The sequence below is a fragment of the Labrus mixtus genome, chromosome 12 (assembly GCF_963584025.1).
Source record: "Labrus mixtus chromosome 12, fLabMix1.1, whole genome shotgun sequence".
NCBI classification, from domain to species: domain Eukaryota; kingdom Metazoa; phylum Chordata; class Actinopteri; order Labriformes; family Labridae; genus Labrus; species Labrus mixtus.
The window spans coordinates 25,726,365-25,753,930 of record NC_083623.1 but is presented as its reverse complement, the minus strand read 5'-3'; the positions used below and the strand labels follow the sequence as shown (position 1 = coordinate 25,753,930).

The 27,566-nt window shown below is 42.9% G+C and overlaps 2 protein-coding genes across 2 annotated transcripts; both read left to right on the top strand.

Annotated features, from left to right (window-relative positions):
• Window positions 1-1,188: 1,188 nt before the first annotated feature.
• Window positions 1,189-16,624, top strand: amd1 (adenosylmethionine decarboxylase 1). Its single transcript, XM_061051382.1, has 9 exons — window positions 1,189-1,522; window positions 7,627-7,713; window positions 10,731-10,857; window positions 10,983-11,085; window positions 11,255-11,297; window positions 11,440-11,584; window positions 11,682-11,774; window positions 12,951-13,106; window positions 13,200-16,624. The coding sequence occupies exons 1-9, from the start codon at window positions 1,410-1,412 to the stop codon at window positions 13,341-13,343; spliced, it is 1,011 nt and encodes a 336-aa protein (XP_060907365.1). The 5' UTR covers window positions 1,189-1,409; the 3' UTR covers window positions 13,344-16,624.
• Window positions 16,625-18,604: 1,980 nt separating this feature from the next.
• Window positions 18,605-25,968, top strand: rpf2 (ribosome production factor 2 homolog). Its single transcript, XM_061052693.1, has 10 exons — window positions 18,605-18,760; window positions 19,791-19,923; window positions 20,388-20,425; window positions 22,172-22,211; window positions 22,449-22,530; window positions 23,073-23,149; window positions 24,320-24,419; window positions 24,519-24,621; window positions 24,758-24,902; window positions 25,380-25,968. The coding sequence occupies exons 1-10, from the start codon at window positions 18,738-18,740 to the stop codon at window positions 25,563-25,565; spliced, it is 927 nt and encodes a 308-aa protein (XP_060908676.1). The 5' UTR covers window positions 18,605-18,737; the 3' UTR covers window positions 25,566-25,968.
• The last annotated feature ends 1,598 nt before the right edge of the window (window positions 25,969-27,566 follow it).

Sequence of the window (27,566 nt, the reverse complement as noted above, 5' to 3'; positions counted from 1 at the left end):
TATAATAATAATAATATTAATAATAAATCAATAGACTTATAAAGCGCTTTTCTGAAAACTTAAACATATGACAGATATTATTATTTATTATTATTACTCATTATATCATAATTTATTATTATTTATTACCATTACTATTATCTTTTTGAAATATTATTATCAGTATAATTTTTTTGTTAATTAATTTTTTCTGTTATTATTATTGTTTTTTGGGCTGCTGCCTTTTGGCCAGGACCATAGACTGTGAATAATATTATATACATTGTTGAGGAATTATTGCTGAAAAAAAATGAATATACTTTGAATAGCAAAGAGCACATCCTTTGGTAAATAACCTTAAGCACTATTATTGCATTTCTGTTGTTTTAAGGTTTTCCCATAGACTAATATACAATACTTATATACAGTCTATGGCCAGGACACTTGTCGTTGTCGATTTTTTAAAAAAATTTAACGAGTTTGTTTCCGGGTTGATAAAGGCTAAATACATTTTAAATAAAATACTTGTATTAGTAATATTGTATTAGTAATGAAAAAAGTATTTACATAAGTATTAGTAGTAATAGTGATAATTGTTGTATTGTTGAAACTATCTAAAACCGGATGCAACACCCATGGAATTATTTTATTTTCTTTGCTATTTGGAGGTTCTTATGGGCTTGTTTAGTAACTATACAACTTTATAATGAGTAGAAATGCAGTCTGTCAGGCATCATTAATTGCATAAATGTATGCTGTATGTTGTCCCCCTTTATATACTACAATTAGAATAAATAGTGTGTGTTAGGGTGGAGCGCAAACATAAAATAATGCATCAAATAATGCAACAGTTATGTGTGAATTAATTAAAAACACAATTGTGTGAACAGGAGAACACCATACGTCCAAAAAGTTTAGTTTACTCACAAATAGATAAAATAGTCCTACATTTAAAAAAAAGGATATAAGTCCCGTGATGTTGTTTAACTGCAAGGTCTCCCTGTGCGGGTTAATGTTTTTTTAATCAGAGCGACTGGACGCAGAGAAAGAGCTGTGGAAAAATGAAACGTCACGTGTTCAACCCTCTGTTTTTACAATGACTGACAGATGAATGAGCCAATGACGTGTTACGAGCCACAGCCCTACCGTCTGATTGGCTACGGGAATCAGTGACGTAGCTTGCTGCTGACTATAAATTCACCGCGCCATCTCCATTCAGTGGTCTACACAGTATGGCCGGCGATATTAGCTAGCACTCGCTAACTGTATTCTCTGCAAAAGGGAAGACGGCAACTAAAGAAAATCAACACCAGGATTGCTTAAAGGACTGTACCTCAATAAATTATAACCCGATCGAGGAAGGATTAATTAAGCTGTAACACGTTACGACCGACGTTTGATACTTTTTTTGTTTGGGTGTCTGTTGTCTCATGATGGAAGATAACGGTGCACATTTCTTCGAGGGGACCGAGAAGCTTTTGGAGGTGTGGTTCTCCCGGCAGGATGAGACCAAAGGAACCGGGGACCTCCGTACCATCCCGAGGTGTGTGTCCTTTCAGTGTGTCAGGGTGTCGTGTCGGGGAGAGAGGGGCTTAAACTGGCTCGACCTCCACAGTTAATGTGTGTATTGTAACCGGGAAAACGAGATTAAAAACCTGGTTGTCATGGCGACTTTCTTTTCCTCTCCGTAGTTACGAGTTTATACTCTGTGAGCTAGCTAGGAGGGGGGCCACATTCTACCACTGGAGCTAGCTCCCACCGTAACACCTCCCCCTTTAAGAGTGGCACTTCCACGCTGAGTCATTCATTCTTAACCGAGGAAATTCATCACTATTAACCATGTGGCTTTTACAATTTGATTATCGATTTGATATGTCGTGTGACAGACCAATTTAAATGCTGTTCTGAAGCTGTCTTGACAGTACATTAGCCATTCCGGTGTTATGTCTATATTTGCTGCCTTGTCGTAAAATGCTACCATTGCGCAAAACGATAGCAAGAGGCTAACTGTGCCCCCCCCCCCCCCCCCCCCCCCCCATGAAATAATGCCACCAGATAAAAGTAACTTGAATTCGCTTATCATCACATGTCTGGGTATAAGGCTCTGAAAGGGGGAGCAAGTTTTTGCGCTTTTGTTATGTAAGATTTCAGGGGAAGACATTAATCTCTTATCAAATAATGCTCCCAGTACAGAATCACTTTCAAAACACCATCGTTTGCCCCTTAAGGAAACAGAAAGCCTGTTTATTTACTCTAACATTAGAGGGTTTACATGAAGTGTTAATAAAAAGATCAAATTATAATAGCCCCCACCCCCTGTCCCGCATGGCAGCACCTCTCAAATGGGTAGCACTTTTAGACAGAACACCCCCTGTCATAGCGTGCTAACTGTAGCTATTTCCCTGGAGGTGAAACTATGCACATATTTGTCTGACTCTCTCTGTTTTCTTCCTCGTTATACGACCTAACATGTCTACTGTGTGATATGAACGAGTCTCCTTCCACAGGGGTGATGTGTCACTTTATTTAATGCTAATATTAGGCGGGCTTGGTGTGGTCGCTGCGCACGCGTTATTGCCACCACCGCATTGCTGCTTGATTACTTGACATTAAAGTGTTACAAATATCAGACCTTCTGGTTTGTGATAGTAAACGGTGTCTAAAAGTCACGCCTGTGTGTGTTTGTGCGGCTGTAAGTTGGATTTTCTTTGCTTTCTGCGTCATTCAGAGACGAGGGCCCTCACTGGAGGTGAACAGCATGCGGTGGCCATGTTGCCTCAGTCACACCGAAACAACACTTAGACCACTTAGATTTATAATCCAACAAATTGGGGGGGAAAGGGTTCAAAGTTCTTGTGGCTTTTATGTCAGAGGAGACGGGAATGTTCCCATTAGAAATACACAAGGCCATCATCATGGAGTGTTTTTAAGACATGATCCTTGTTATGATATTTTCATGTGCTACAAACTTTGACCCACTGCATGGCATGGCAGCCTTACGAGCTGATGTGGGTTTCTACTAAAAACTGTGCAAGGTTCTTGTTCCGGTCACGTTTCCACCCTTGAGGGTAACACCCCTCCCATTTCCTCTGATTGGTTAGGAGGTCTCTCTGCTGCACAGTGTCTGGGTGATGGGACATTCAGAAAAAAAAAGCTGATGTGAATGGTCACAAAGCCTGTTGACCTTTGCCTCTGTTTAACACAAAAAAATCCATTTGATGCCGTGTTCTGCTCGGCACGAGCTGAGCACTGGCTTGAGGCAAAGTCAGCCGTAAACGGAGAGGTTTAAACGGAAAAGCTAATCCCTTTTGAATTCAAGTGTAACCCAGTAACTGCTGTATGAACTGTCACAAGAAGCATCCACGCTCTGGTTTATGTGCAAAGAGGATGCTCAGATATCGGAAGAAAGTAGGATATTCAGGAGATCGATTTGAGCTTGACATGTTGCAGCAATTCAGCTGAAAACCGAGCCTACGAAATACCTTAAGAGCTTGTTTCAAATGTTTTCAAACAATCTTTGAACTGAGACATTGATGATGTAAGCGCTGTGATCTATCTGCGTTGACTTTTTAAAATAAATTCAATAACTAGTGCTCGTTTGAAAGCCCTCTGTCTAATAGACTGCCCGGTGAGGTAGTTTAGCTGGTCTTGCGTTGACTCTTCAGTGTGAGAGTAAAGTGTGTCCACACAGTAAAGATTTATGATGACAACAGTTGGTTAGAAATCATCACCCCCGCAGCACAACCACTCCTGTGCTTGTAAAACACTTTTCTGTTCAGTCCAACTCGTCTTTTATAACTACCCGACATCACCTGTCCATGTAGTGCTTTACTCGACCGGCCCGCGGCGAAGTTCAAGGCTAAATCTGCCTCGCACTATGAGTGACTTTCAGGCCATTAACCAGATCACAGACGGTTTAAGAAAAGTGTGTGGCCGGTCGGGTGAATGAGGACTGGCATTACTTTACAGCCAGAGGGCAGATTAACGGCTCAGAGGGCGATGTCAGTGGATCAGGCTCGCTTGGACGTCAGCCAATGTCCAAATAAGTCCACAAGGGCATCTGATTCACAAATGTGGCGCTCGGCTCGCTCGCATTACGTCCACCGTCCTTCCTCGGGGCTCAACTTGTCTTGAAGGCCAGAAACTGTTATCACACCTTGAGTCCTGAAGGCTCTGGAGCCAAACAGTGACCACATCTTGTGCATTTAGCTTTTTAAGTTGCTGAGATGCTGCACTGCTCCTTTGTGCTCGATTATTCTCGATGTGTCACTGAAATAGTCTTTAACTGTCTAATAATAAATCTATTCATTCTGATTAATCGTGGTTCTCTTCGTGGAAACGGAAATCCGACCTGTGGTAGTTTTCTGCAGACTGATCTGGTTCTTTCCTGGTCACCTACACTGAACAGCCAAAAATAGCCTCTGGTGCACATTTCACTGTGAAACGGGAGCTCAATGAGGTCTGCAGTAATGTTAGCTAGCCGGGCATGTTGCAACAGCTCTGATGTCATCAGTGTGTGGCGAAAAAGAAACTCTTAGTTGTACACGAGGTACTTAGTAGACCAGCACAAGTAGCGGGGTTCCGTTATCATCTCCCGTTCTCACAGAACGGGTAAAAAGTTTGATGGCTCTGTTTTATTCTTTTAACAGCCTTGAGCTCGATGATACTTAAGCTGCGTGTAAGATAGAAAAAGGAGAGACTGCTGCTTTGTTTACTGTAGTCACAAACGAGACCAGGAGGATAGATTTATTTAATTGATCAGCGGGAATTTATTGTGTTGCAGCAGTTTATTCAGCATCGCACATTGACAATAAATCTCTGTCTTTTGCCTGAGCAAATCCGTATCGTGCTCAGGCACAGTACACTTCCTTGGCTTTGGCACACTTCGGAGAGGTGTGCTTCGGCAGGGTACACTTCATGCACGGGCACAAGCATGCGGGTAAACAACGCTGACAGCCTTCATTATGGAGAAATCCAGAGTTTCATGTCTGTATCTGACTAACATGACTCAATATAAGACACACAGTGGCTGTCAAGTTCTCTGTGTTGTTCTCTGATGTGCGGGCGTCCGCGCGGACTCGACTGCGCGTCTATTTTTCTCTCTCTCTCTCTCTCTCTCGTCCGCCTGTTTGTAAACACGCTTCATAATAACATAAAGCGTGCATGTGTTGTATTACGGCGTTATGTACAAGAGGTACGGTTAGTCCTGTGTAGTTTGACCACGGGCCGCGCCGGCCAGCGTAGGAATGGCGGGGGGGGGGGCAATCGTGCTTGGGTACAGCACGGTACGGGTGGCCAGTGTGACCACGCCCTGAGTCTGCCTTTTCACTATAAACAATAGGACATGGAGGGAAAACCCTGGGTCACACCCCCTTCCAGAGAGGGGGTTATAGACATGATCAAATACAGGATCAGAGTGGATTTAGAACAAGAAACGTCACACACATGTTTTGAGGAGCTCTGAGACTTATTTAAACTGGTTGAAGAGGAGGTGTGACCTTTAAATTGCGATATCTTGTAACAGAAAATCAAACCTGATTTAAAAAAAAACAAAAAAAAACATTTTATAAAGTGCTCTGTGTGTTTACATGTTTCAATATTTTAATAACAAAATAAATTGCAGTAAATAAACAAATACTAAAGTTCACATATTACCTGTAATTCAGATGTGTCTATCTTTACCTGTGTTTACAACATGTCACCCTGAAAGCCTTAGCATTTTTATAAACCACTGAACTAGCACCAATTATACAGCAGGTAGCAGATATAGTTAGCTTCCTCTAAACGGTGTAAAAACAAGGTTATTATATCCTCCATGTCTCTTTCCAACACGCAGAGTGAGAAATAAATATAATTCCTTTTTTAAAATTTCAGTATCAGACTTTTATGCTCGTGTTGTGATGATAGGGGATACCATAAGGACCTAAAGCTCAGCATGCAAACCAAACACACATTGATTCTTGATTCTCTCTGCTCAAACTTCTGGACGTGTTTGGTAAAAGAGTAAGGTGTTGCACAGGCGTACAGAGCAAACAGATCCCGCTGCATTGGTTAAATTAAGCCTCAGTGATCACATGGTGATGATAAAAAGTCCCTAACCCTTTTTCAGAAGCTGGTCAATATTAATGACTGATGTCGTTTGACTCTGGTTACATGTCACAGAGTAGATGAGGAGAATAGCTAGCTGCTGTTTAGAGTTACTGTGGAAAAAGTCTGAGTAAGCGGTCAGTCATCGTGGCTCCATCTGCACTTTAGACATACTCAACCCCAAATGACCCCCCATGATGATGATGAGGAGGACGACTTGAGTCATTTTAAGCACATGTCTCAAGGCTGAAGAAGCGACTTTGAGTTCCTCTGGATCCTCATATCTTAAAAAGGGCACAACTGTTACTATTTTGTCACATTAAACACAACAAGGTTGAAATCCCTCGTGGATATGCAGAGTTTTGATTACTTATGATTGGGTTATTACAGCAATTATCATCGTGTGATAACCTATTAGCGTTGTCATGACACTAGAACTTAAAGATGTGAAATGATTCCAGGTCAAATGAGACAATATTGATAGCTGTTTTGATACGATGGCAACATAAATAATGTTTGTTTCAAATCCCATTTTGTCGACCTTACTGCAGAGGTTATATCTCTTTTGATTGTCTGGGTTACGGCCACAGCAGTCAGGATTTTATTATCATTATTTGATACCTGTATCATGCTGGATTTGAAGCCTATAGAGGTGAGAGGCTGTGTGAAACTACAGGTGGATGTAAAGCTTCTTCAGGACAGAGTGAGCCAGTAGGTGACGGATGTTCACACTTGTCACTGTGGGGCACACAGGTGGCGCTGACAGTGTAGTTCGTCACTGAGGCACCTTTTCTCGTTCAGAGGTACCCCCCAGAAAAGGCTGTCGGATCATACGGCCCTGTTCCATCTCTCAGACGGGGCGAACTGTGTCACATTAGGCTGCTGGTAAATTCCCCTTTGAGCGATGCTTGTTCTCCTCGCGCTCTTTCTCTACTCGCCCAGGCTGTGCCGGGCTTCCTGCTGGCAGCTCTGAATGGGCCCAGGCTGCTCCTGCGAGGTCGTAGTGAGAACGTGACGCAGCTGCTTTTTGCACTGCGGCTGTCTTTGAGAGGTGGGAGGGGGATAGGAGGAGGAGGGAGGAGGGGGAGGGGGAGGAGGCAGCAGCAGCAGCCTTCCTGTTGTTGAGGAGAGCGCTGCCTGTGCTTGTGTTTTTCAGTTTTTACTCGGCAGCGATATTCAAGCAGCTTTTCAGCACAAAACACCTTTTTTAAATCCTTTCAGTCCGACCCAATACTTACTCAGTTCTGCAAAAGGATGTCTTTCATTGTAGTAACCCCTCCTCCCTCCTGTAGGACAGGAAATATCCACTCAGAAGGTCGCAAACATCGTTGTAGTTTGATAAACAACTTGGATACCCGTTTTAGACTAACACTTGTTTCTCTGATAATCCCTCATGCACCTCACACCTCCCTCTCTGTTCTGCAAAAAGAAAACAAGTCCACGTTACACTGGAGGTTGGGAATGTTTTCATTTTCAAACTGTGAAGCTGGATTCACTGAATGTCATTTAAAAAAATGCTAAATGTTGCTGCTTCTTTTTTTTTTTGTTTCTCTCCTGCAGGTTTGAGTGGGACAAACTTTTGGAGAATGTGCATTGTTTGATCATAAGTGTGACAAAGTCTGACAAGCAGGAAGCTTATATACTCAGGTGAGTACTGCGTCTTTGCTCTCAGTGTGTGTGTCCTCTTGTTTTCCTACTGATTTAGAAAGCGGGCGGGCGGGCAGGATTAGACAGCAGCGACCGGTAAGCTGCTTGTCATTGACCGAACAGTCCCGGGTTATGAGACAGACAGAGCTGTGGGCCATTACTCTACATGCTGCACACCTCATTCATTGGAGAAGTGATAACCACAAATCCTCCTGAGGAACAGGGCTCCTCAACAGCTTGTTAAGCACTGTCCAAATCTCCTCTTCTAATCAATATCTGACTGACCATGTCTGCACTCTAAGTCATTTTCAACAAGTCTGAATCAGTGCTCTGTCACAATAGACAACTGAGAAGGACAGGTAGAAAATATGGATGTAGTGTCGCCCATTGGTTCCCTATTGGCCTCGTTTTTCCAGACTCTGACGTTGCCGCTCGAGTGAGACCCACTGGTCAGGCCAGGGGTTTAAATCTGTATTTTAAAAGACTTCAATTAAAACACATGTAACCTAAATGTAATACAGTAGACCCTATAATATAGCTTTGAATCCATCAAAAGGAACGTCATTTTCTTCATTAATCATCATCTATACTTACCTTCCGTGCCACCTTTAAACTTGCTTATACCAATTCTTATGGTTAAAGAAAAACATGGCCGACATGACCCCCGTTTGTGTTGCGTGCATAGAAAGCCGAGGACGTGCATTACAAATAAATAAATAAAAATAGTGCCGGGTGATTGAAATGATGCTCGTCTCTCATTGGACAACAATGAGTTTATGTCGAGCATAATGGTGCATTCATGTGGTGCCCGACCTGCTGACTTGACGTCATATTCGTCATCACATGTACACTGAAGAACGACATCCCAACTCAGAAACTTGAACCATCAGAGGAGCATCTCTCTTAGAGGTTGTCCGTCTCCTTTATAGTAATAATAAAAAGTCACCCGTTACTAGTCAAACTCGTCAGTGATGTGAAGCCGTGACCACAGGTAACCTCAGTAATATTAGAACCTTTATTTGTTGTTTTTCTCTCCGAGACTTGAGGTTAAACAACAAACACCTGATTGTCATTTTATCATTCCTTGAAACCGCCGCGAGCTGGATGTGATTCCAACTCTGACTAAGTTGTGAAAGTATTTCTTCCTCTAACTGCACGTCAAAACAAATTAGCCAAAGTATTTGGTTGGCGTCCATATTCTCGACAGTTATGTCATTTTAATGATGTTTGATTCTTAAGTTTCATGAGTGCCTGAAGGGAAATTCCGGTATTTTTACACCTCAGCCACATTTGAACATCTGAAGCAATCTACTGAGAGAATAAAACTCTGACGGGCTCATGGTGTTATATGTAGAGTTTTATAGAGTAACCGAGACAAAGAAATACACAAGACCAGCTACGAGACCAAGACCTTCAGGGATCGAGACAGAGTCAAGACTGAGACAAGACCAGAGTCATCATCTTATATGCAGGGAGCGTATAACTTAGAACCTAACACCGGGAAGGATTAACCAGGGGATTAAAATCAAACTATAAATGAATTGAAGTTATTGGTTCTTTTAGAAAGAGGCGTTTTCCTTCTAATCACACTAATGACATGATAAAAAGCCAATCAGTGGTGGTCTTGATATAAAATCCGGAGTCTGAGCAGTCTGAGACCGAGACAAGACCGAGTAAAAATTATTTTGATTCCAAGACAAGACGAGACGAAGACCTTTAGAAAGATTTCGAGTACTACAACACTAGAGTTTGAAAACAGGACAGATTCTGTTACAGGACTAGACCTCATCTCTTCTTCTACAGCCACCAGACTCCACTGACAAAATAATAATGATTACACCTGAAAGAGCATGTTGTTCATCTGCCGCCTGTATCAGTAGATTTGTTTGTGCCACTATTGGTTTTAAGATACGTTTATTCACAGAGTAAAGATTTGTGTAAATACAAAGCTCAACTATCCAGGTAGACACGTGGAGACTCAGGTCTTCTGCAAGCTCAAATGTTTTTGTCAATTAAGTCTGATAGCTTTAGAAACAATGGTGCCTCAACAAAAAGCTTTAATTCTTTTGGGATCTACTTTGTCATGATGTCAGACTCTTGGAACAACGGCCTGAACCTGTAAGCGGCTCAACATCTTGGCACATTTGAAGTATTACGTTGCAGCTATAACTATGTTGCTGTTGCAATCTACTGGAGCAACTCCAAAATGTGTTCCTACCACTCATCACAAAAATTAGTTTAATTAGGATAATACCTTAAATGTTGAGGGGGTTTGATTGGGATTGGACTCCAAATCTAGGTATTGGCAAAGTGACAAATTTAGCAACAGATTAAGGGGGGAAAAAACTTAAATTTAAGCTTCCTGTTAAGCTGCAAATGTTTCCCTGACTTAAAGGTGTTTTCACACCTCTAGATAATTTGCTCTGGTCTGAATCATGGATCAGTTTGTTTCATAATGACCTCAAGTTTGGCCTGTGTTCACGTGGGGACATTTACAAGAGGACCTTAATGTGAGATGCCCGAGGGACAATCCCTGACGTGAACAAAGACTAGTTGACTCCTGATTGGCTGTGGCTGCTCCAAAGACACTTCACAATTTATAAACAGACAGACGATGTGATTTTGGCTCTGCTCATTGGTTCTTATGTTGTTTACATTTTCAGGTAAACGATACTGTTTGAAAATGAGGTGTGCTTTTAAAATAATATGTTGATGTAGTGGAGTCATCCACCCAAACTGTTTCTGAAGATCCATCAGGTCCGCCTGTGGTCTTAAACATGTTCAGTAATGATGAACAGATCGGGGCCATGGTTGTTGATTCCTGCAGTTGGGTCGGATTGAGGCCTCGTACAGTTCATTGGTGCGCACCAGGGATCACTTAACATCTTTCACACAAGTGCAAACGAGCCGCACTAACAGACTTGGGTGTGGTGATGATAACCTGTATGTTAGTTCAGTGGAAATGCATTAATTGAGGCGTGTTCTTACACTTCTCTTGTACTTGTGTTCCTCCACAGTGAGAGTAGCATGTTTGTCTCCAAGAGACGTTTCATTTTGAAGACATGCGGAACCACCCTCTTACTGCAAGCACTGGTGCCTCTGCTGGAACTCGCCAGGGAGTACTGCGGTTTTGATGCCATCGAGGTGAGACTGCAGATGTGTGAAAAAGAAACAAAGAGCATGATCCTATTTGTACATCAGATCTCTAAATCCATCACCGTATGCTGTTCTTCACTCACGTTTTGATGGTCGTCTTCTTCTTTTTGCAGAATTTCTTCTACTCCCGCAAGAACTTTATGAAACCATCCCATCAAGAGTTCCCTCATCGAAACTTCCAGGAGGAAGTGGACTTTCTAAGCCAGATATTCCCAAGTGAGTGCTATGATGATGTCATCGGGGTGCCCTCCTTTGTGTTGTGCTTTAGTCCTGGAAATGGTGCACAGTCTCTTTAAGGTTGCTCCAGCGTACCTATCTGTTTGACATTATGATGGATAATTCAGTATGCAAAGCCAACAGTAACCTTACGGTCTCCTTCTTCCAGATGGCGCCGCCTACTGCATGGGCCGTTTGAACTCTGACTGCTGGTGAGCACAACATGATTTCATTCAACAGTAGAAACGTTCTGCATTGTCCTGCTAACATGACGGGATGTTCTCAGTTCTCAGAGCTCTCTCCTGATCTTTGCAACTTAGGATGGTCTAACCCTTGACCCCCTGTCCTCCGCAGGTACCTGTTTACCCTGGACTTACCAGAGTACTGGGAGAACAAGCATGCGGATCAGACGCTGGAAGTTCTGATGAGTGACCTCGATCCAGCCATTATGGACCAGTTCTATATGAAAGATGGTGTTTCTGCAAGTGATGTCACTCGTGTAAGTGAAAGCTAAGCGTTCACACGTGGGAGAGTGTCTCATCACTGTAACGTTTTCAGAGCTGACGTTGACCCTGTTCTTGTTCTCGGATTTGCAGATGAGTGGAATTTGTGACCTGATACCAGGTTCTGTGATCGATGCCACAATGTTCAACCCTTGTGGATACTCAATGAATGGAATGAAGACTGACGTGAGTATTTTATCACTTTGTTTGTTTTGCCGCAACCAAAACAGACGAGACACTTTTTTATTTTCAAACCAGACACAGATATGAGCTTCTTCTTCATCCGTCTAGAGGAAAATCACAGATGAACCTTAAGCACATAGGAGTGGTCGACTAATGCCTCACTTAAGCCGTACTCACGTCTGCACTCCTGAAAATATCTAGATCGTTTCAGGAGGACTGATTCTGATATTCTCCTGACCTGTTTACACATGCACCTCACAGCTGGAGACTATTCCTGTCAGACAGGAGGTGGAGGCGGGTGGGTCTCCTGAGGTAAGACAAGCATAAAAAGAAGGACCCGGAAGTTGCAGACGAGCAATAAAGTCCGCTACACGACGCTACAACGAGAATATTTGCCTTTATATCAAGGCTATGTGTAATCCAATGGAATGACAACATCCACAAAAGAGTGAAGAACAACATGCCAACAAACAGAAAACTTAACGCAGCAGTTTAATTACGTGCATTGAGATCGTAGCAATCGCCTGTGCAGCAGTCACAGTATATAAACATCACCACTGGCTCGAGGTGAATTCTCTGAATAATATCCTGCTGTGTTCTCACATCAGCTCACTCTGACTTGCTGCAGAAAAAATACTAGGAGTTTGTCAGGAGAAACTCCGGGTGAAGTCAGAGGGAAACATTCAGCCGTTTGACTTCACACATGCAGCTCCTCCAGGAAATATCAAGAATTTTTTTAAGGAGTTTTCTGCAAGTGTGAAAGCACCATTAGATCACTTTTGTGAGTTTTGGATGTGAGCTGTAACAAATCAAAGACGACATCGCTCAGTGATAAAGCTTCCACTTTGGTTTCCTTTTAGAACAAGTTCAGATGCAGGTGGCTTTAAGTAAAGATGTGTAACAACAAAAAGGTCTTTGTTTTGGATCATTTTGTTCTGTGAGACCCTTAGATAACAGTCTGATTCTGTTGGTTACAATAACCGGCGTTTAGAGTTCTTTAATCTGCTGTAAACAGACATAATAATAACGTTGGAACCATTACAGCTGGTTTCAGGGCCGCTGATGTAACCTACTCTGAAAGTCTTTGCACACATTGGTCTTTTAGAGTATTCTCGGGTATGGAGACGTAGGTTGAAGGGGACGCGTCTGTATGACATGTTGTGAAATGTTCTCCTCCAGGGAACTTACTGGACCATCCACATCACCCCGGAGCCAGAGTTCTCCTACGTCAGCTTCGAGACCAACCTCTCCCAGACATCTTATGACGATCTGGTCCGGAAGGTTGTGGAGGTGTTCAAGCCAGGAAAATTTGTGACTACGCTTTTTGTCAATCAGGTAAGTTTGAAACATTTTACTCTTTTGTTCGTTTTGATTTGAACTGAAGCAGTCGATGAACGCTACTTTCCCTCCTCTGTTTCGTCCCTGCAGAGCTCCAAATGTCGCAGTGTCTTTTCTTCAGCCCAGAAACTCGAGGGCTTCAAGCGTCTCGACCGCCAATTGGCTCAATTCAACGACTACAATTTTGTCTTCACAAGCTACGCCCAGAACCGCCAGCAGAACCAGCAGAGCTGAGGGTCGACGATGAAGAGGCGTAAAAAGAAAGGCGACCGCTCTGGGCTCCCCCACTGCGGTCGACTTCTCCCCCCACAAGAGAGCTTGTCGTCGTCGTCCTCCTCCCCCCTTGTCGTCCTCCTCCCCTCCTCCTGCCGCTGCTGCTGTCGTCGTTCAGATTGTCCCGGTGCTGACGCAGTCGCGAGCCCTAGTTTAACCTCCAGTTTGAGTTGTTTGCATTGTTGTTCCTGTGACTTAGATCTCTTGCATGAAAGCTCTTTTCTCTGTTTCGATATTCTAGCTCACTCTTGCTGTGATCTTGAAGTGCATGTAGAGGAATTAAACACGCTCTGTTTGAGGCTGTCCACCTGTGCCCAGTACCACGGCCCCTTCCTGCAGGTGTCCCCCCTCATCCCCCACAGACAAGGCTTCCGCCCGCACTAGGCCGGGGCCCTGACATGCTCAGACCAGTGTCCGCCTCTTTCCCAGCTCAGCCGCCATGATCTCAAACCGACCACCGGTCTCCACCTCATTTACACTTTCACATTTGGAAAATTGGTATTTCTGAATCTCTTCCGATTTCTGAGTGCACTTTGAAACAAAACAAACGCCACGGTACGAAAAGACGAACCGACCTTTCTGTCTCGCGTCTTGATTGAATTTTTAAGTCACGCTAAGCTTTCTGCCACTGTAAATGTTGTCGCTTCGTCAAAAATAAATAAAAAAACGAACGCCATACTTGCTGTTTAATGTCCCACTGTGTGATAAAAAGGTTTGCAGTTATTGACACGCCGCTGACGAGAAGACTTCCTGCTTTGCTGGTCACCTGAACACCTGGACACGTTCGGCCGTGCTCCTCCTCCTCGACAATCATGTACACACTTCACTTTTCTCCCCCCTCAAGTTAAATTATCCACCTAATAACCAAATCAAACGATGTATGACACTAAAGATGTGATCTCCTCCTGAGCGCCTTAACGACACTACACGGTTAGAAAATGTGGGATGAGAACTTTTACCAATCAGAAAATATTTAAATGAAATTAAACTAAACACAGAGTTTGAGTCAATACAGTTAAAAAAAAAAAAAAAAAAAGGGAAATTAAAGGACACATGTCGATGGTTAAAGGTAAAGTGTTTCTGAGTAGGAGTAGGTAGCATGCAGACGACCATGTGGTTTATATCTCCATGAGATAACTCAACGAGTTTTAATAAACCACTCAGAATCCTCCTTTTTATTCAGACTCAGTTAAACACACTTCAGATTTCTCTCGGGATGTTTCGGTCTACTTGGTCATCACGCTGTAGGTACGGGGGCATTACAGCAACAGAAACACATTTAAAGTGAAATGTTACACTTATGGCGGTTCTCCCCTCCTGGTCCACGTGTTTCCCCAAAGACACAAAGAGGCTTTTAAAACGGTCTGTGTTTGAATCACTGAAGACATTCATGCTGTGCACTTTGTGTCACCTGCTGCGTCTATAGGAAGCTTCCACCCTATAGTACCTACACACACACATATTAACTGGTTAAATTGAATGTAGCACAGGCCTCTATAAAGCCCCCCCCCCCTCCCGTCACACACCTGTCCTCCATCTTTCGAATGTACACGTCTTTAGAGAAAAGTCTGGACTGAGTTTGAGCTGAATGTACGACTCCAGGACACCCTCCTCTCCCCCCCCCCCCCCTCACACACACACACACACATTTAGACACTCACAATGATTGAGCAGCCATTATCCAGCTCCCCCCCCCCCAGACATGACGAGAGCCGGCCCTGCTGGCTGCCCCCCCACCCCACACTCTGCTCTGAATGGGAAATAATGAATCAGACACTTTTTGCTTAGTTGCCCAGCAAAGCATTTTTCTTCTTGCCACATTATCTGAGCGTGTCTCTGTCTCTTTCCGCCCCATACAGAAAACTGTAAGCGCACAATAGAGGCGCGCCGGTCTGAGCATGCCAGGGTGACCCCGGATCATTCCACATGTAACCGCTGCATAAAACTGCCGTTTTATTACATTTATTGTGGCCAGACGGGTTTTGCAGTGGATCAGTCCAAAATGTGACTCCCCCAGCAGTTTTTTTTTTCTTTTTGTTTGTTGCTCTTTGTCCATGGAGGGGGAAACTCCTGTGACACCATGGTGCATGTGACTACTAGTGCCGTGTTGCTTGAGCGTGTCGTGTAGCGCCATCTCTTCCTCCTTTCTGTCCATGTGCTTCCATCCTCCTCTCGTTTCACCAGCTGTCCTTCAAACTGCTGCATCCTGATGTGTGTGTGTGTGTGTTTTGGGGTTAGGTGGGGATTCGTATGTTTTTTTTTAATTTATTTTTTGTTCCTTCATTTTTCCAAGTTGTGGACGAGTGCTGAAAGCAGGTTAGGTTTCTTATTTATTACTGAAGGTAACAATCGTCCGAGGCTCGTCCTCTCCGCCTGCCGCTGAGTTCTCCTTCACGACTCTTCTCCTGCCAGAGAACGCAGTCTGAATCTGGACCCGGCCGGATCAGAACCTGCTTTCAGCCCTGCAGTCGGGTTAACCTGCGATGATTGCATCAGAACCTGCAGCCTGTGAGGCGCTCGGCGAGCTCGTCGGAACAGTTCACCTGAGAACGCGCGCTGAAGTTGACACTGGAATCGTTTCCTCTCTGGTGTGTCTGTCATGGCATTTTGGAGTGGTTTCATTCTTTTCCCTGAGGACCAATCTCGGCTCTCTCGTGAACTGTTCTGAACCGGTTGCCGTGACGATCGTTACGGGTCCTTTTTTTTTTTGAGCCCGCACGTTTAGGGGGTGAAATACTCGTAGCAGTGTGACGCTAACTGTCCTCGGAGCAGGTTCTTTTTAGCCTTAGTGGTGTGCATCATTGCTATATTTTATTTTTTTATACAGTGAACTCAAAAAGCATTTTTGCAGTTGAACGGTAAAAAGAGTTTTATACAAAAAACAGATTTTGTATTTTTGCTGCGGACCAATATTATCTTGTTTATCTCCCCCCCTTTTTGTCCAAATGTTTTAATTCTGTCGTTTGAATCGAGTGTGTTCTGGGGTTAAGGGATGATTACCTTTTCAATCTAAATCATGTTGTGTTTTTTTTATTACTTTTTCACTTTCTCTCTCTGAATCACCTGAAAGGAAGGGAAAGTGAGAGAGGGCCGTGGGTGCAGGATGAATCAGGATGTACTGACGGAGAAACTTTGCTGTTCTAATTCTTTCTTTTGCTGTTCTTTGGATGGTCAAGATGTGCTAAATATATCTGTGCTACGAGCTTGATGCTTCAATAAAAAAAAGATACCTATATGTGCAACCGCCGTGGTCTTTATTTGGACTCTTTGTGTCGGGATGGTTTGGAAGAACAGACGCTTAAACTACAGATGAAATGACTCAAAGGAGCGGGGCGATAGAGGGGTGAACGCTCTGTCTCACAAACACTGAAGTCTGAGTATCAAACAGAAAAAAGACGGGATATGAGGAGGAGTCTGAGTGTGGGAGACTTCAGGATCCAGATGATTAGGGGTTGATTGATGAGGAAGCAGAGCAGGTGTGTCAGTGGGAGGTAATCAGGTATGAACAAGTCAAGTGTAGATGTCCTCTCATGAATCTGTCCTCTCTGATAGAGCTGCTCCTGAAGGCCTCGTATCCCCTCATCATAAAAATCTAAATTGTCTGAAATCACCGCCACGTGCAGATTAATAATGAGCGTCTATTATCTGTTCTTAAGACGCTACATACTTGGCAACCAAACAACTGCAAAGTGTGTATACATACATGATAAATAGACTTGAGCTTGTATATTTATTTTCTAGTCTTCTGACTACTCAAAGCTCTTTTACACAACAGGTCACACCTACACATTCACACACTGATGGTAGAGGTTTAAACTAATCCAACCATACACATTCATACACCACTGAAGAAGCAGGAGGAGCAACTTGAGGTTGAGTGTCTTGCCCGAAGGAAACATCAGACATGTGCCTGTAGGAGCTGGGGATTGAACCCAGTTGACCTTCCGGTTGAGAGACAACTGACTCTACCAACTGAGCCACAGGCGCCCAAATATATGAAATGATTGACTCGAGTCACTGATCTGGCTCACAATATCGTCTCAGAATGAGATAAAGTATTAGTATATTATTGATTCCTGAATCCTATGAGTCCTGTGAGTATGCCAGTGTCTGTGTTTTGTGTCCCTGATGTTCATAGATCCCACAGGGCTGAAGGAGAAAGTTTATTTTAGGCAAGAATAGTGGAAAAATGTGTCATTTTCCACACACTTCATGAACTGGTTACTGTTACTCTGCTGCCACTCAGGAAAGTCCATCAAACCACAAATATCATCTACAGACATTTTCAAGAATTATTAAGTTTTGCTACCTTGAGTGGTACTGGAGTCTGGTCTGGCCCATAAACTTAAAGCAGGACAGTGTCTGAATAAAATGTGCAAGTAGAATCTGTCAGAGGGTCATTTAAAAAAAAAAAAGAAGCGTCTTCAAAATCAGCTTTATTGTCCAGGTAGGCTCACACATACACACATACACATACAACATTAAATATAAAATAATAAATATTTTGAAGACTAAATGAGATGATAAAGCAGAGGTGAGGCAACATGCTAACCACAGCACACCCATGCATTCTCTGAGGCTACCACAGAAGCTCTAAGAACAGCATCAAAGAACAGAAGTGATTGTATGAAAGAATAAAGTGTATTACCTCTGTGGTAAAGGATACAACACGTGGTACACGTGCAGAATACGACTGTAACATGACCATGTGGTCTTGAAAAACATTATGAACCTGTTCATCATACAGCACCTGATAACATTAAACAATATGATTAAAGTTTGTTACTGAGCGTTATGAGGAGGACTTATGTGTGTGTGTGTATTAATGTAGAGGGTGGAGGGTTTAGGATGTGAGAGAGGGGGTTTGTGTATTTCATATTTTATTTAAGTGAAAAGTTTATGTTAATTTTATTTAATTCAAACGTATAAATGAATACTTAATATGCTCAGGTTTTAAAAGGGAATTCATATTTTGAACTGTAATGAGTTTTTTTAACGACTTTTTTCTTAATTTTTAAATTAATTATTGTTTTATTTTCAATTTAAATAAATGTGTATTCTTGCTTTCATATAAATCGTTAAGTTTTTGTCTACTCTTAGTGTTTGTTGTTGTTCAGCAGCTCAGTCTGTTATTATTCAGCACATAGCGCCTCTAGCGGCCAGTCTATGAATTGTGTTCTTGTTTTAGTTCGAACACTAGATGGCAGTAAGTCACTCAAAGCCGGATGTCAACCATCGTTCCACCAACGAAGAAGAAGAGCAGCCGTGTTGTCTTCCGGCGCTGGGATTCACGTGGACGAGCAGCAGCGTGAGTTAGCTCCTGAAGCTAACAGGAACCCGATTAAAAACACAAACATGACGCAGCTGGACGGTGTGGTGTAAGTTTGACTTTAAATTATGTATTCAAATGTCTTTATTTATTTTTTTTATCTATGAAAGAAGAAATGTTAAAGCTCGAAGTTTTCCGTAACGTGACAGATTTGAGTTAGCTCCCAGTTAGCCTGATGCTTGTAGAGGATTTATAATCTTTATTATTTTAAATGTAAAGTTTCCATTAACATGATGGTTTTTATGGACTGGGATTACTGGTGTGAGGTAGTTTCAGTGCCACATGATGACAAGTTGATGTTTTCTGTCTTTGACGTTGATACACAAACATGAAAACAGTTTGTCAGACTAGGAGCTTCAATGTGTTTAAATCATGTGTTCGTGTATTTGGGAGGGACAGATGCAGTGTACATCCACAGCATTTAAAGCTGCTGCTTATTTCTAATACCCGTCTCTGAAAGGCCTTCAATATCTATCTATGTATCACAAATCTATAGAACATGCTTACAGATAATCTGTGTTAAAAATGGTTGAAAGTTATAAGAAGTTGCCAGCATCCATATAGACACAAACCACACACACATACACCCCACTCTCCCTCCACCCACCCCTACACATGAATACATGTTGAATGGACTTGAGCTTGTATATTTCTTTTCTAGTCTTCTGACTACTCAAAGCTCACAGGTCACACCTACACATTAACACACTGATGGTAGAGACTGCTGAGTAAAGAGTCCATCAGTGTTAATCCATTTATACACATTCATACACCACCAACAAAGCAGCAGGAGCAACATGGGGTTAAGCGTCTTGTCCAAGGACACATCTGACGTGTGGCTGCAGGAGCTGGGGATTGAACCCCTGATGATCGAGTACCACTGACATGTTAGCTCTCTTTATCTCTAAGAGGACGTCGGGTACTCCTGTGTGGTACTTCACAGTTCCCTGCTGTGGACGTCCCGGTTAAAGATCCAGGAGACTGTAAGGGTCGCACCATGTCGACGCTGCTGGGACCTTACAGGCTGTTCGTCCGACATGTATAACATCTCCTCCTCTGTGTTTGTGTCTGCCTTTCAGGAAACCCAAGACAAAGCGCTCCAAGCGTTTCTTGGACAACAGAGCGCCAAAACTGTCTGAGGATGTGAAGACGGCCATGATAATGAAAGGAGGGAACAGCAACCAAACTGTCACCCAGGCACTCAAAGACATCGTAAGCTACACGAGGAAATGCTTAGAGGAAGGGACGAGGGCTGTTCCACATGATATAAACCCCGATCTGTCTTCAGTATGCAAAAATATATCCAAATCTGTCTTCCTGTTCAGAGAAGTCCACAACGTGCACTTTGTTTACAGCTGTGCAGCTCTTTTAACACTCCTACTAGCTGCTGTACGGTGAAAAGTAAAGACCCTCGAGTCTCTCCGCCCCCCTCTGCTGGTCACTCGTTGACATTAATTGAAGAGTCAGTCCAGCGCTCCACAAGCTTTACTTACTGAACAGTGTACCAACGTTAGCTTTAAATACACCATGGTGACCTCATCGCGGAGAATAGGTCGTAATCCGTTTTGAAAAGATGTTTCGGGGCTAAACTCAGATCATAGGAGTGTATCAGTGTGTGACTGATCATTGATGAACACTCAATTATTAACAAGAAATCTTCTTTGTTTTTTCTGCAGTATGCCCTGAAGAAGCCCAACGCTGTTCTCTACAAGAAGTAAGTGTTTTCTGTCCTAAGTGATGTGCTTTATGTTTATGTTTTTATTTTTAATTCATGCTGAAGTGAAATCATCTTCACTTTACGGACAGTTTGAAGACGAAGAACTCTTCTGTGTTTATAAAGTTGACCTCCATACCTCAGCTGAACTTCAGGACTGTGGTGTTCATAGAAAAGTTGATTAGACCACATGAAAAGTAAAAAAAAAAAATAGTTCCGACTCGGCCGATCACTCCTGAATGTAGCTCAACAGACGAGAACATCGATCAAAGTGGAACTAAAAGAAATGATCCTCAGTGATGTGTGGAACCGTCTGAGTCGTCTCTAAAGTCTCACTGTTGAGAAGGGTTCAAAGTTGAGGTACTATCACCATGGGGGCATCGGGTCAGGATGCAGGAATCCAACAAGACTTGATTTTAGCTAACAGGTTTATTTAGTCAAATTAGGTAAATCATGAGGGTAACAGGAGACACACATGGGATTGAACATCCATGCATTGCTGAACTGCCGCCCCATGTGAGGATGAAAACAGTGTTTGACAGAGTGCAAACAACAACCAATCAAGGAGGAGAGGAGAGAGTGAGAAACCAGGAAGTGTACTAAAGGAGGTGCAGTAGGAAAAGAGAGGAAGTGAAAGGAAACAAATAGTGATCTTTACTACACTCACATGGTGCGTTCGAATTGTCCCTCCTATCTCCTTTCACTATCCACTTTACCTTAACCCTGGGGAAAACGTCATGAGGTTAAGGAAAGATGTTAGGAGAATTCATAAAGGACTTAGGGAAAGGCGATCTCGTTGCTCTTACAATCCGACCACATTTCCACTAGGCCACGTCATTAAATGTGACGGGCCGGCGGAGGTTAATGACGCGGGTCTGCCGTGTTGAAACTACAATGTTCTGAAAATGGACTACGAAAAACGCATCTAAAAAACTTTCCCCTGTGCCTCTTACCAGTGAAATAATCCTGATTACCACAAGGTTGGGATTGATATAAAAGAAATATAGACTACCAGGCTACAAGTCAGAAAAGTGAAACCATCAGCTTCCTGTCCACTCACAAATCAACATCAAAATAAATATGATTGTATGAAATTAATTGTCACATTTATGTAAGATATAACCTACACATAATGTTTTATGCATACAAATGTACAACTACACAGCATTCTTAAGTGAATGAAATATGTTGAATAAAACATCATCTGATAAAAATGTCTCTTATCTTTTTATCTCTTACATGATCTGTGTCACTTTATGATCATCGTTAATGTTCGTGAACGGTCGGATGCACGACTCGCTTTAAATGTTGCAGCCGCAAGGAATTGTGGGGCGGCATATCTCATCTCCTTTGGTAAAGAATGGTCCAGTGTATCCTAGGCTAAAGGAGGTTATAAAGGAAGCATTGACCCACCTTTCCTTAACTTTTAGAGAATTCGAACGGCTCTTATCATGGCCGCCACTTAAATGCTTCCGGGGTTAAGGTAAAGTGGATAGTGAAAGGAGATAGGAGGGACAATTCGAACACACCCACAGTCTGATTCAGGTTCATTTGGTTTATTCATCAGGGGACAGCATGCAAAGACATCCATCATTTATAGAAAGAAAACTGAGAAGCTGGTCGCACCACATTTAACGAGTAGTCCCACATAAAAGTGACACAAGACGTAAAAGAATAAGACTCTAGGACGGTAAAGAAACTCACCTGGCAACACAACGTACTTAAACTTCTGTTTTTGTTTTTCAGGAAGAACATAACGCGACCTTTTGAAGACTCGACGTCACTAGTAAGAGAAGGAGAAGTTTGTTATCTTTGTGTTTGATTCAGTGTCGTCATGAGTCTGTAAATGAAGAAGTGACTCAGCTCTCTGAACACTTAACAGCAGCTTCACTCTGTCTGCAGCTTATTAATGAAGCGTGTGTGAATGTAACACTGACTCATGTCCAGAGCTTCAGATCAGCTGGAGGTCTAAACGTCTTTCTCAGTTGTGTTTTTTTGTTAACCATTCAAACTGTTTTTTCAGGAGTTTTTCTCCAAGAAGACAGACTGCTCTCTGTTCCTGTTCGGCTCGCACAACAAGAAACGACCCAACAACCTCATATTTGGTAAAACTCTCTTCTTCTCCCTCTATCATTTTCTCCAATTCACTGACTGATCAGTTATTAATAAATATTTGTACTGAAACATGTCTTAAACATGAACTCTGCACATGTTTGATTCATGCAGTGAGGACATTTTCTGTTAACTCGAAGCAGAAACTACATTTAAGCCCCCTTCAGGCGTCATTTTAAGACACAATATTAACGCCCCTGTAACGCTTTGCCTTCAATCTGAATGTTGTGGAGGTGTAATGGAGGGACAGCGAGGGAGCGCAGCGGTGTGTGTGTCTGACTTTGTGTGTATGTGGAGCTCCAGCTGTGCCGTGCTTCAACATGACCTCACAGACTGGGACAAGAATATTAACGCCATCTCTGAATCAAAATGAACGTACACAGACAAGATGACGGCTGAGCTTCGTTTCAGCGTCTTCACAGAAACGCAGTCTGAAGAGAGCGTGTTCTCACTCTCAGAATACATTACGAGGGTCGTGTTTGTTGTAAACATGAATGTGTTTGTTTGAGTGTCATTTTATTTTTTTACCTTGCAGGTCGTCTCTTTGACTTTCACGTGCTCGACATGGTGGAACTTGGAATTGAGAAATACGTGTCTTTGAGTGACATTAAGGTAAGTTATTAAGTCATTAAACCTGTTTTGTGTAATTTTGATGCCGATCTCAAAGTGACGCAGCCTCTGGTACCACCATCATTCAGAGCTGACCTTTGACCTTCAAACTGATGCTGTAGGGTTAGTCTTTTATGAAGATGTTTTATTGAATCTGTTTGAACTCTCCGTGGTCACTTGGTACGGGTCACTCAGCACTAAGAACCACAGCACCTTTCTAAAGTTAAGACGGCCCGGTCAGTCCTGACTCATCGCAGTCATTCTTTGTCCAAGGAGTTCAAGTTGCTTTTGTCCGCCGCCGATTCAGCGCGCAGGACAAAAAGACTTGTGGTGTTTTCACATCAGACACAATTGTTTAGTACCGTGCATGATTGCTCCACCCTCCCCCGCTGGTCTGTGTTCACATGTGTATTTACAGTCTGATACAGCAGGGGGCAGTATGCACATAGTGGGTTTGCATATCCGCAAAGTAGAAAGAAGAATAAGCAACCATGGCAACCACTCGCAGGCTGAGTCCATTCTGCTAACTGTGGATGTTTCTGTTATTTCTGAGATGCCAACAACGACACTCTTCGTACTTCAACATGCACCGTGCAGCTCAGACGATGAAACAGGCCCGTGCAGCGTGTATACAACGTTTTCTTTTTTTAGCACCATGAGCAATTTAGAATTACGTCATATAGCGGCCCACTTCTTTGTTTGCGTCTTCCACAGACTGTACTCGAGTACATTACCTTTGTGTTCACACTGATTAAATGAACCAGACTTTGGGGTCGAGTGTACTCTGATCCGGGCCCAGGTACCTAAAGTGAAACCACCCTAAAGAATGAATCTGTCCCTGCTGTCTCAGCCTTTTTAAATCAACTGTGTTGCTTTTTCATCCGTTTTTATCTCTTTTTATCTCTTTTTATCTTGTTTTTATTGAGACTTTAACTTCTTTGTGTCTTCTAATGTTGTGTGCTGATTGTTGGCTGGATGTTTTTACTGCTGACTGAAGGACACGTTGCCCCATCATCCTGTTTCATGAATGATGTGACAGTGTTGCAGCGTGCTGTAATAACTGTCCTGAAAGCTTTCTTTACCTGGGAGCACATCTTCTGTCTGTTGTCCTGTGAATGAGGGAGCTCTGACACTTACAGAATCTCTTCATGTATTTGTGATCTTCTGCTACAGGCCAGTAAATGTCCTGAGGGGACCAAACCGATGCTGGTGTTTGCAGGGGAGGCTTTCGATATGGACAACGAACACAAACGCTTGAAGAGTCTGCTCATAGGTATCCGCTCGTATGATACAGTTACATGTTTTTCTCATTTTAGTTTGGGTTCTTTTTCTCATAGCACACGCTCGCATGTCTCATTGATCCACCTTTCAGACTTCTTCAGAGGGCCCACGGTGTCTGCGGTGCGTCTGGCGGGATTAGAACATGTCCTCCACTTCACAGCCCTGGAAGGGAAAGTCTACATGCGCAGCTACAGGTAGATATAAAAAAAGGTTCAGATATGATGTGTGTGTGGGGGGAGCCAGATAGCCTAGTGGTTGTGTAGTGCACTGCATGTACGGAGGCTGAAGACCTGCCTCAAAAGGAGAAATTGATCGGATGTGTTTGTGCAGGTGTCTGCTGAAAAAGTCTGGGTGTCGGACGCCAAGGATTGAGCTGGAAGAGATCGGGCCCTCATTGGATTTGGTGTTAAGAAGGACTCACCTGGCTTCAGACGACTTGTACAAGTTAGCTCACAGACGGCCCAAGGCTCTGAAGGTAATCATACACTTAGTTTAAAATTTTAAGTCACTTTGTACTTAAAAAAACGTCAGATTTGACCTGAGGGGGGAGCTTGAGGACAGCCCAGATTTAAAGAGTGGAACCTCTGCATAGTCGTTTATTGACAACATCTCGTCAATACAAAGAACCACACTTCTGTTTGTCCACCATCAAAATGAAAGCACCAGAGGATCTTACAATGTTTGCAAGGGGAAAATGAAATTCACAGAGCCAAGAGTGAAATATCTAACGGATATAGTGTGGCGGCCATAAATATACCTCGGCAGACTAGCCAGGTATCGTCTGCTTGTGGGAAACACTGTTAGTGCGTCATTGAGCCCTCACTTTGTCCCTGCACCAAGAAAACCTAAAAGTGATGAAAGACTTTCTAATGTCCTTTTTGTGTTTAGAGACCGACTTCTAATTTAGCCTTTACCTGATGCCTCTCTCTCTCTTTTTTTTTTACCATAACAGATCAGGAAGAAGAAGAATGTTTCCCATGATGCCTTTGGCACCAAGTTTGGCCGTGTGCACATGCAGAAGCAGGATCTGACCAAGCTGCAAACCAGGAAGATGAAGGGTCTGAGGAAGAGGAGGGGAGCAGTGGTCTCTGACGACCAGGAGGGAGGGGCGGCCAAAGCGGCCAAAGTCGACGTCTGAGGGTCACTTTGTCTTTTTCTACTTCCTGTCCGTACAGATTTAATGTTCAGCTCCGGTGCTGGACGGCAACCATGATTTAAAGACTGAGCGTAAAGCTGAGCAGTAAGGAGGACGTTTATCTGCTTCCTCTGGCCGTATCTTCTCTTCCCCGTGTGACTCTCAGCTGATTCTGTGTCCCGCCCGTCATCAATGTGTCGTCTCAATGCTCTGATAAAAACCTAGATTAGGTCCATCAAATGTAATCTACATCTACATGTACAGGGGAAGTCTGCCTGATAAGAGATCAATTCAAGGCAGGGTCTGTGACCTGAAATGTGTGAGAAGGTTTTCTTTACTGAAGAGAAATCAGACTGTGTTGAGCTGTCCGGATCTGTAACTTTTATTAAAATCTGAGATCATTGTGTCGATGTCGATCATGACTTTTGATTATGAATTAATGTAGAGACTTTATTTTAAGATCATAAAAACAAAGTAACAGAGTTTTCTATAAATTGATAAATTATTCCAACAAATTCTCACATTTATTTGTAACTAATCTACAAACAAGTAGCCTCAGTTTATCCATCACCTAAAATAACAACCCCAGTGTTTTTACAATCCTAATATTCTGTGTTACAAAATAAACGGGAACACCTCTAACACACGGTCCTCTTCCACAGACCTGACAAACAATATTTGAGTGCTTTCTTTCAGCTCCTCACCCCAAAACCCAGTCCACAAGTCCACCCTGCACCCTGAGATCCTCACTCTTTTTAAACCTAGCACACATGTTAGCGTGTTTTTTTAATGAGGTTTTCCTCCGTTTAGAAAAAGAATCCTGTCCACACGCTCAGTTTTCAAAAACATCTTTGTCCACATGAAAATAAAAAATGGCCCGTCACTGTGAGAATGCCAAGCCGACGAAGTTGTCCTTGACATGTGAACATTTCTCTCGTCCCACCACCTGAGGTCCGACCAGTAGAGGTGGGGGGAGAAAAAAACATATGCCAACTAGTAGCACACTGGCTGCTAATTAGTCATAATGAAGTGCTTCTTAGTACCTTATTCTACATGACCATAGTCTATAGCTAATAGGCCTTTAACTAAAGCCTGGCTCACACTACGATTTATCCCCGATTGTATAAAAGTCAGGGTGGCATGTCAGCTCACACTGTACGACTGAATCGTTTACGACACCCGACCAGACTGTGAGATTTATTTGCTCTTGCTCCCCAATGTGTGAAAAACAACACTCACACTCTGAGGTGATGGAGGGATGGTCACACTGAAGCTCTCCACTGCAGAAGGCCCCAACTGATCCTGTTCCGTGACGCCAAAACTGATGTGGATTCCCGTTGTTGAAATGTTTGGTGATGAAGAAATTCGCCGTTGACACTGACTTGCTTACATAATGATAATTTTATTGACAAACAAGTTACAGCATCGCCAGGCTCGCCATGGTTCGACCTGGGAGAGACACAGCCAAAAGTGATCTCTCCCGAACATACACTGAGAATGCTATTTATACACAATGTCACAGGACACATGCGGACATCTGTTTCTTCTTGGGTATCTCTCTGGACTCAGGACAACCCCTCTTACTACAACTGCAGGGGTTTCTGCAGTTATATGTATGTCATAAACTGAAAGGACAACACAGGTCACAGATACAATCTCTTGTCCAGATGTCCCTGGGCAACTCTCTGGACACAAGGGTCCATTTGTTCACATTCCACTGTGGGGGATCCTAGCTTAGATTTAGGCATTTCCTGGCAACTCATCACTCATCCTGCCAACAACACCTCTAAACAAACATCCACTGAAGGAAACTCCTTCATCAGATACAAATTCTTTACAGATGTGTGCAGTATATTACTTAAAGAGCATTATAATATCTCTGTCCTAGATATTTAAGACACTTCACTCTCACTGTACAACTCGATTTTCGGGAATGGCCGGAGAGCTCACACTGTACGAGTGAAATCGGGACGGAGCGTTGACAATTGTAAATAAAGTTTAGTT

Coding starts and splice junctions, on each gene's coding strand:
- amd1 (XM_061051382.1), top strand. CDS start 1,410: ATGATGGAAGATAACGGTGCACATTTCTTCGAGGGGACCGAGAAGCTT. Junction 10,858..10,982: donor GCGGTTTTGATGCCATCGAG/GTGAGACTGCAG, acceptor TTCTTTTTGCAG/AATTTCTTCTACTCCCGCAA. Junction 11,086..11,254: donor TCTAAGCCAGATATTCCCAA/GTGAGTGCTATG, acceptor TCCTTCTTCCAG/ATGGCGCCGCCTACTGCATG.
- rpf2 (XM_061052693.1), top strand. CDS start 18,738: ATGACGCAGCTGGACGGTGTGGT. Junction 22,531..23,072: donor ACCCAACAACCTCATATTTG/GTAAAACTCTCT, acceptor TTTACCTTGCAG/GTCGTCTCTTTGACTTTCAC. Junction 24,903..25,379: donor GACGGCCCAAGGCTCTGAAG/GTAATCATACAC, acceptor TTACCATAACAG/ATCAGGAAGAAGAAGAATGT.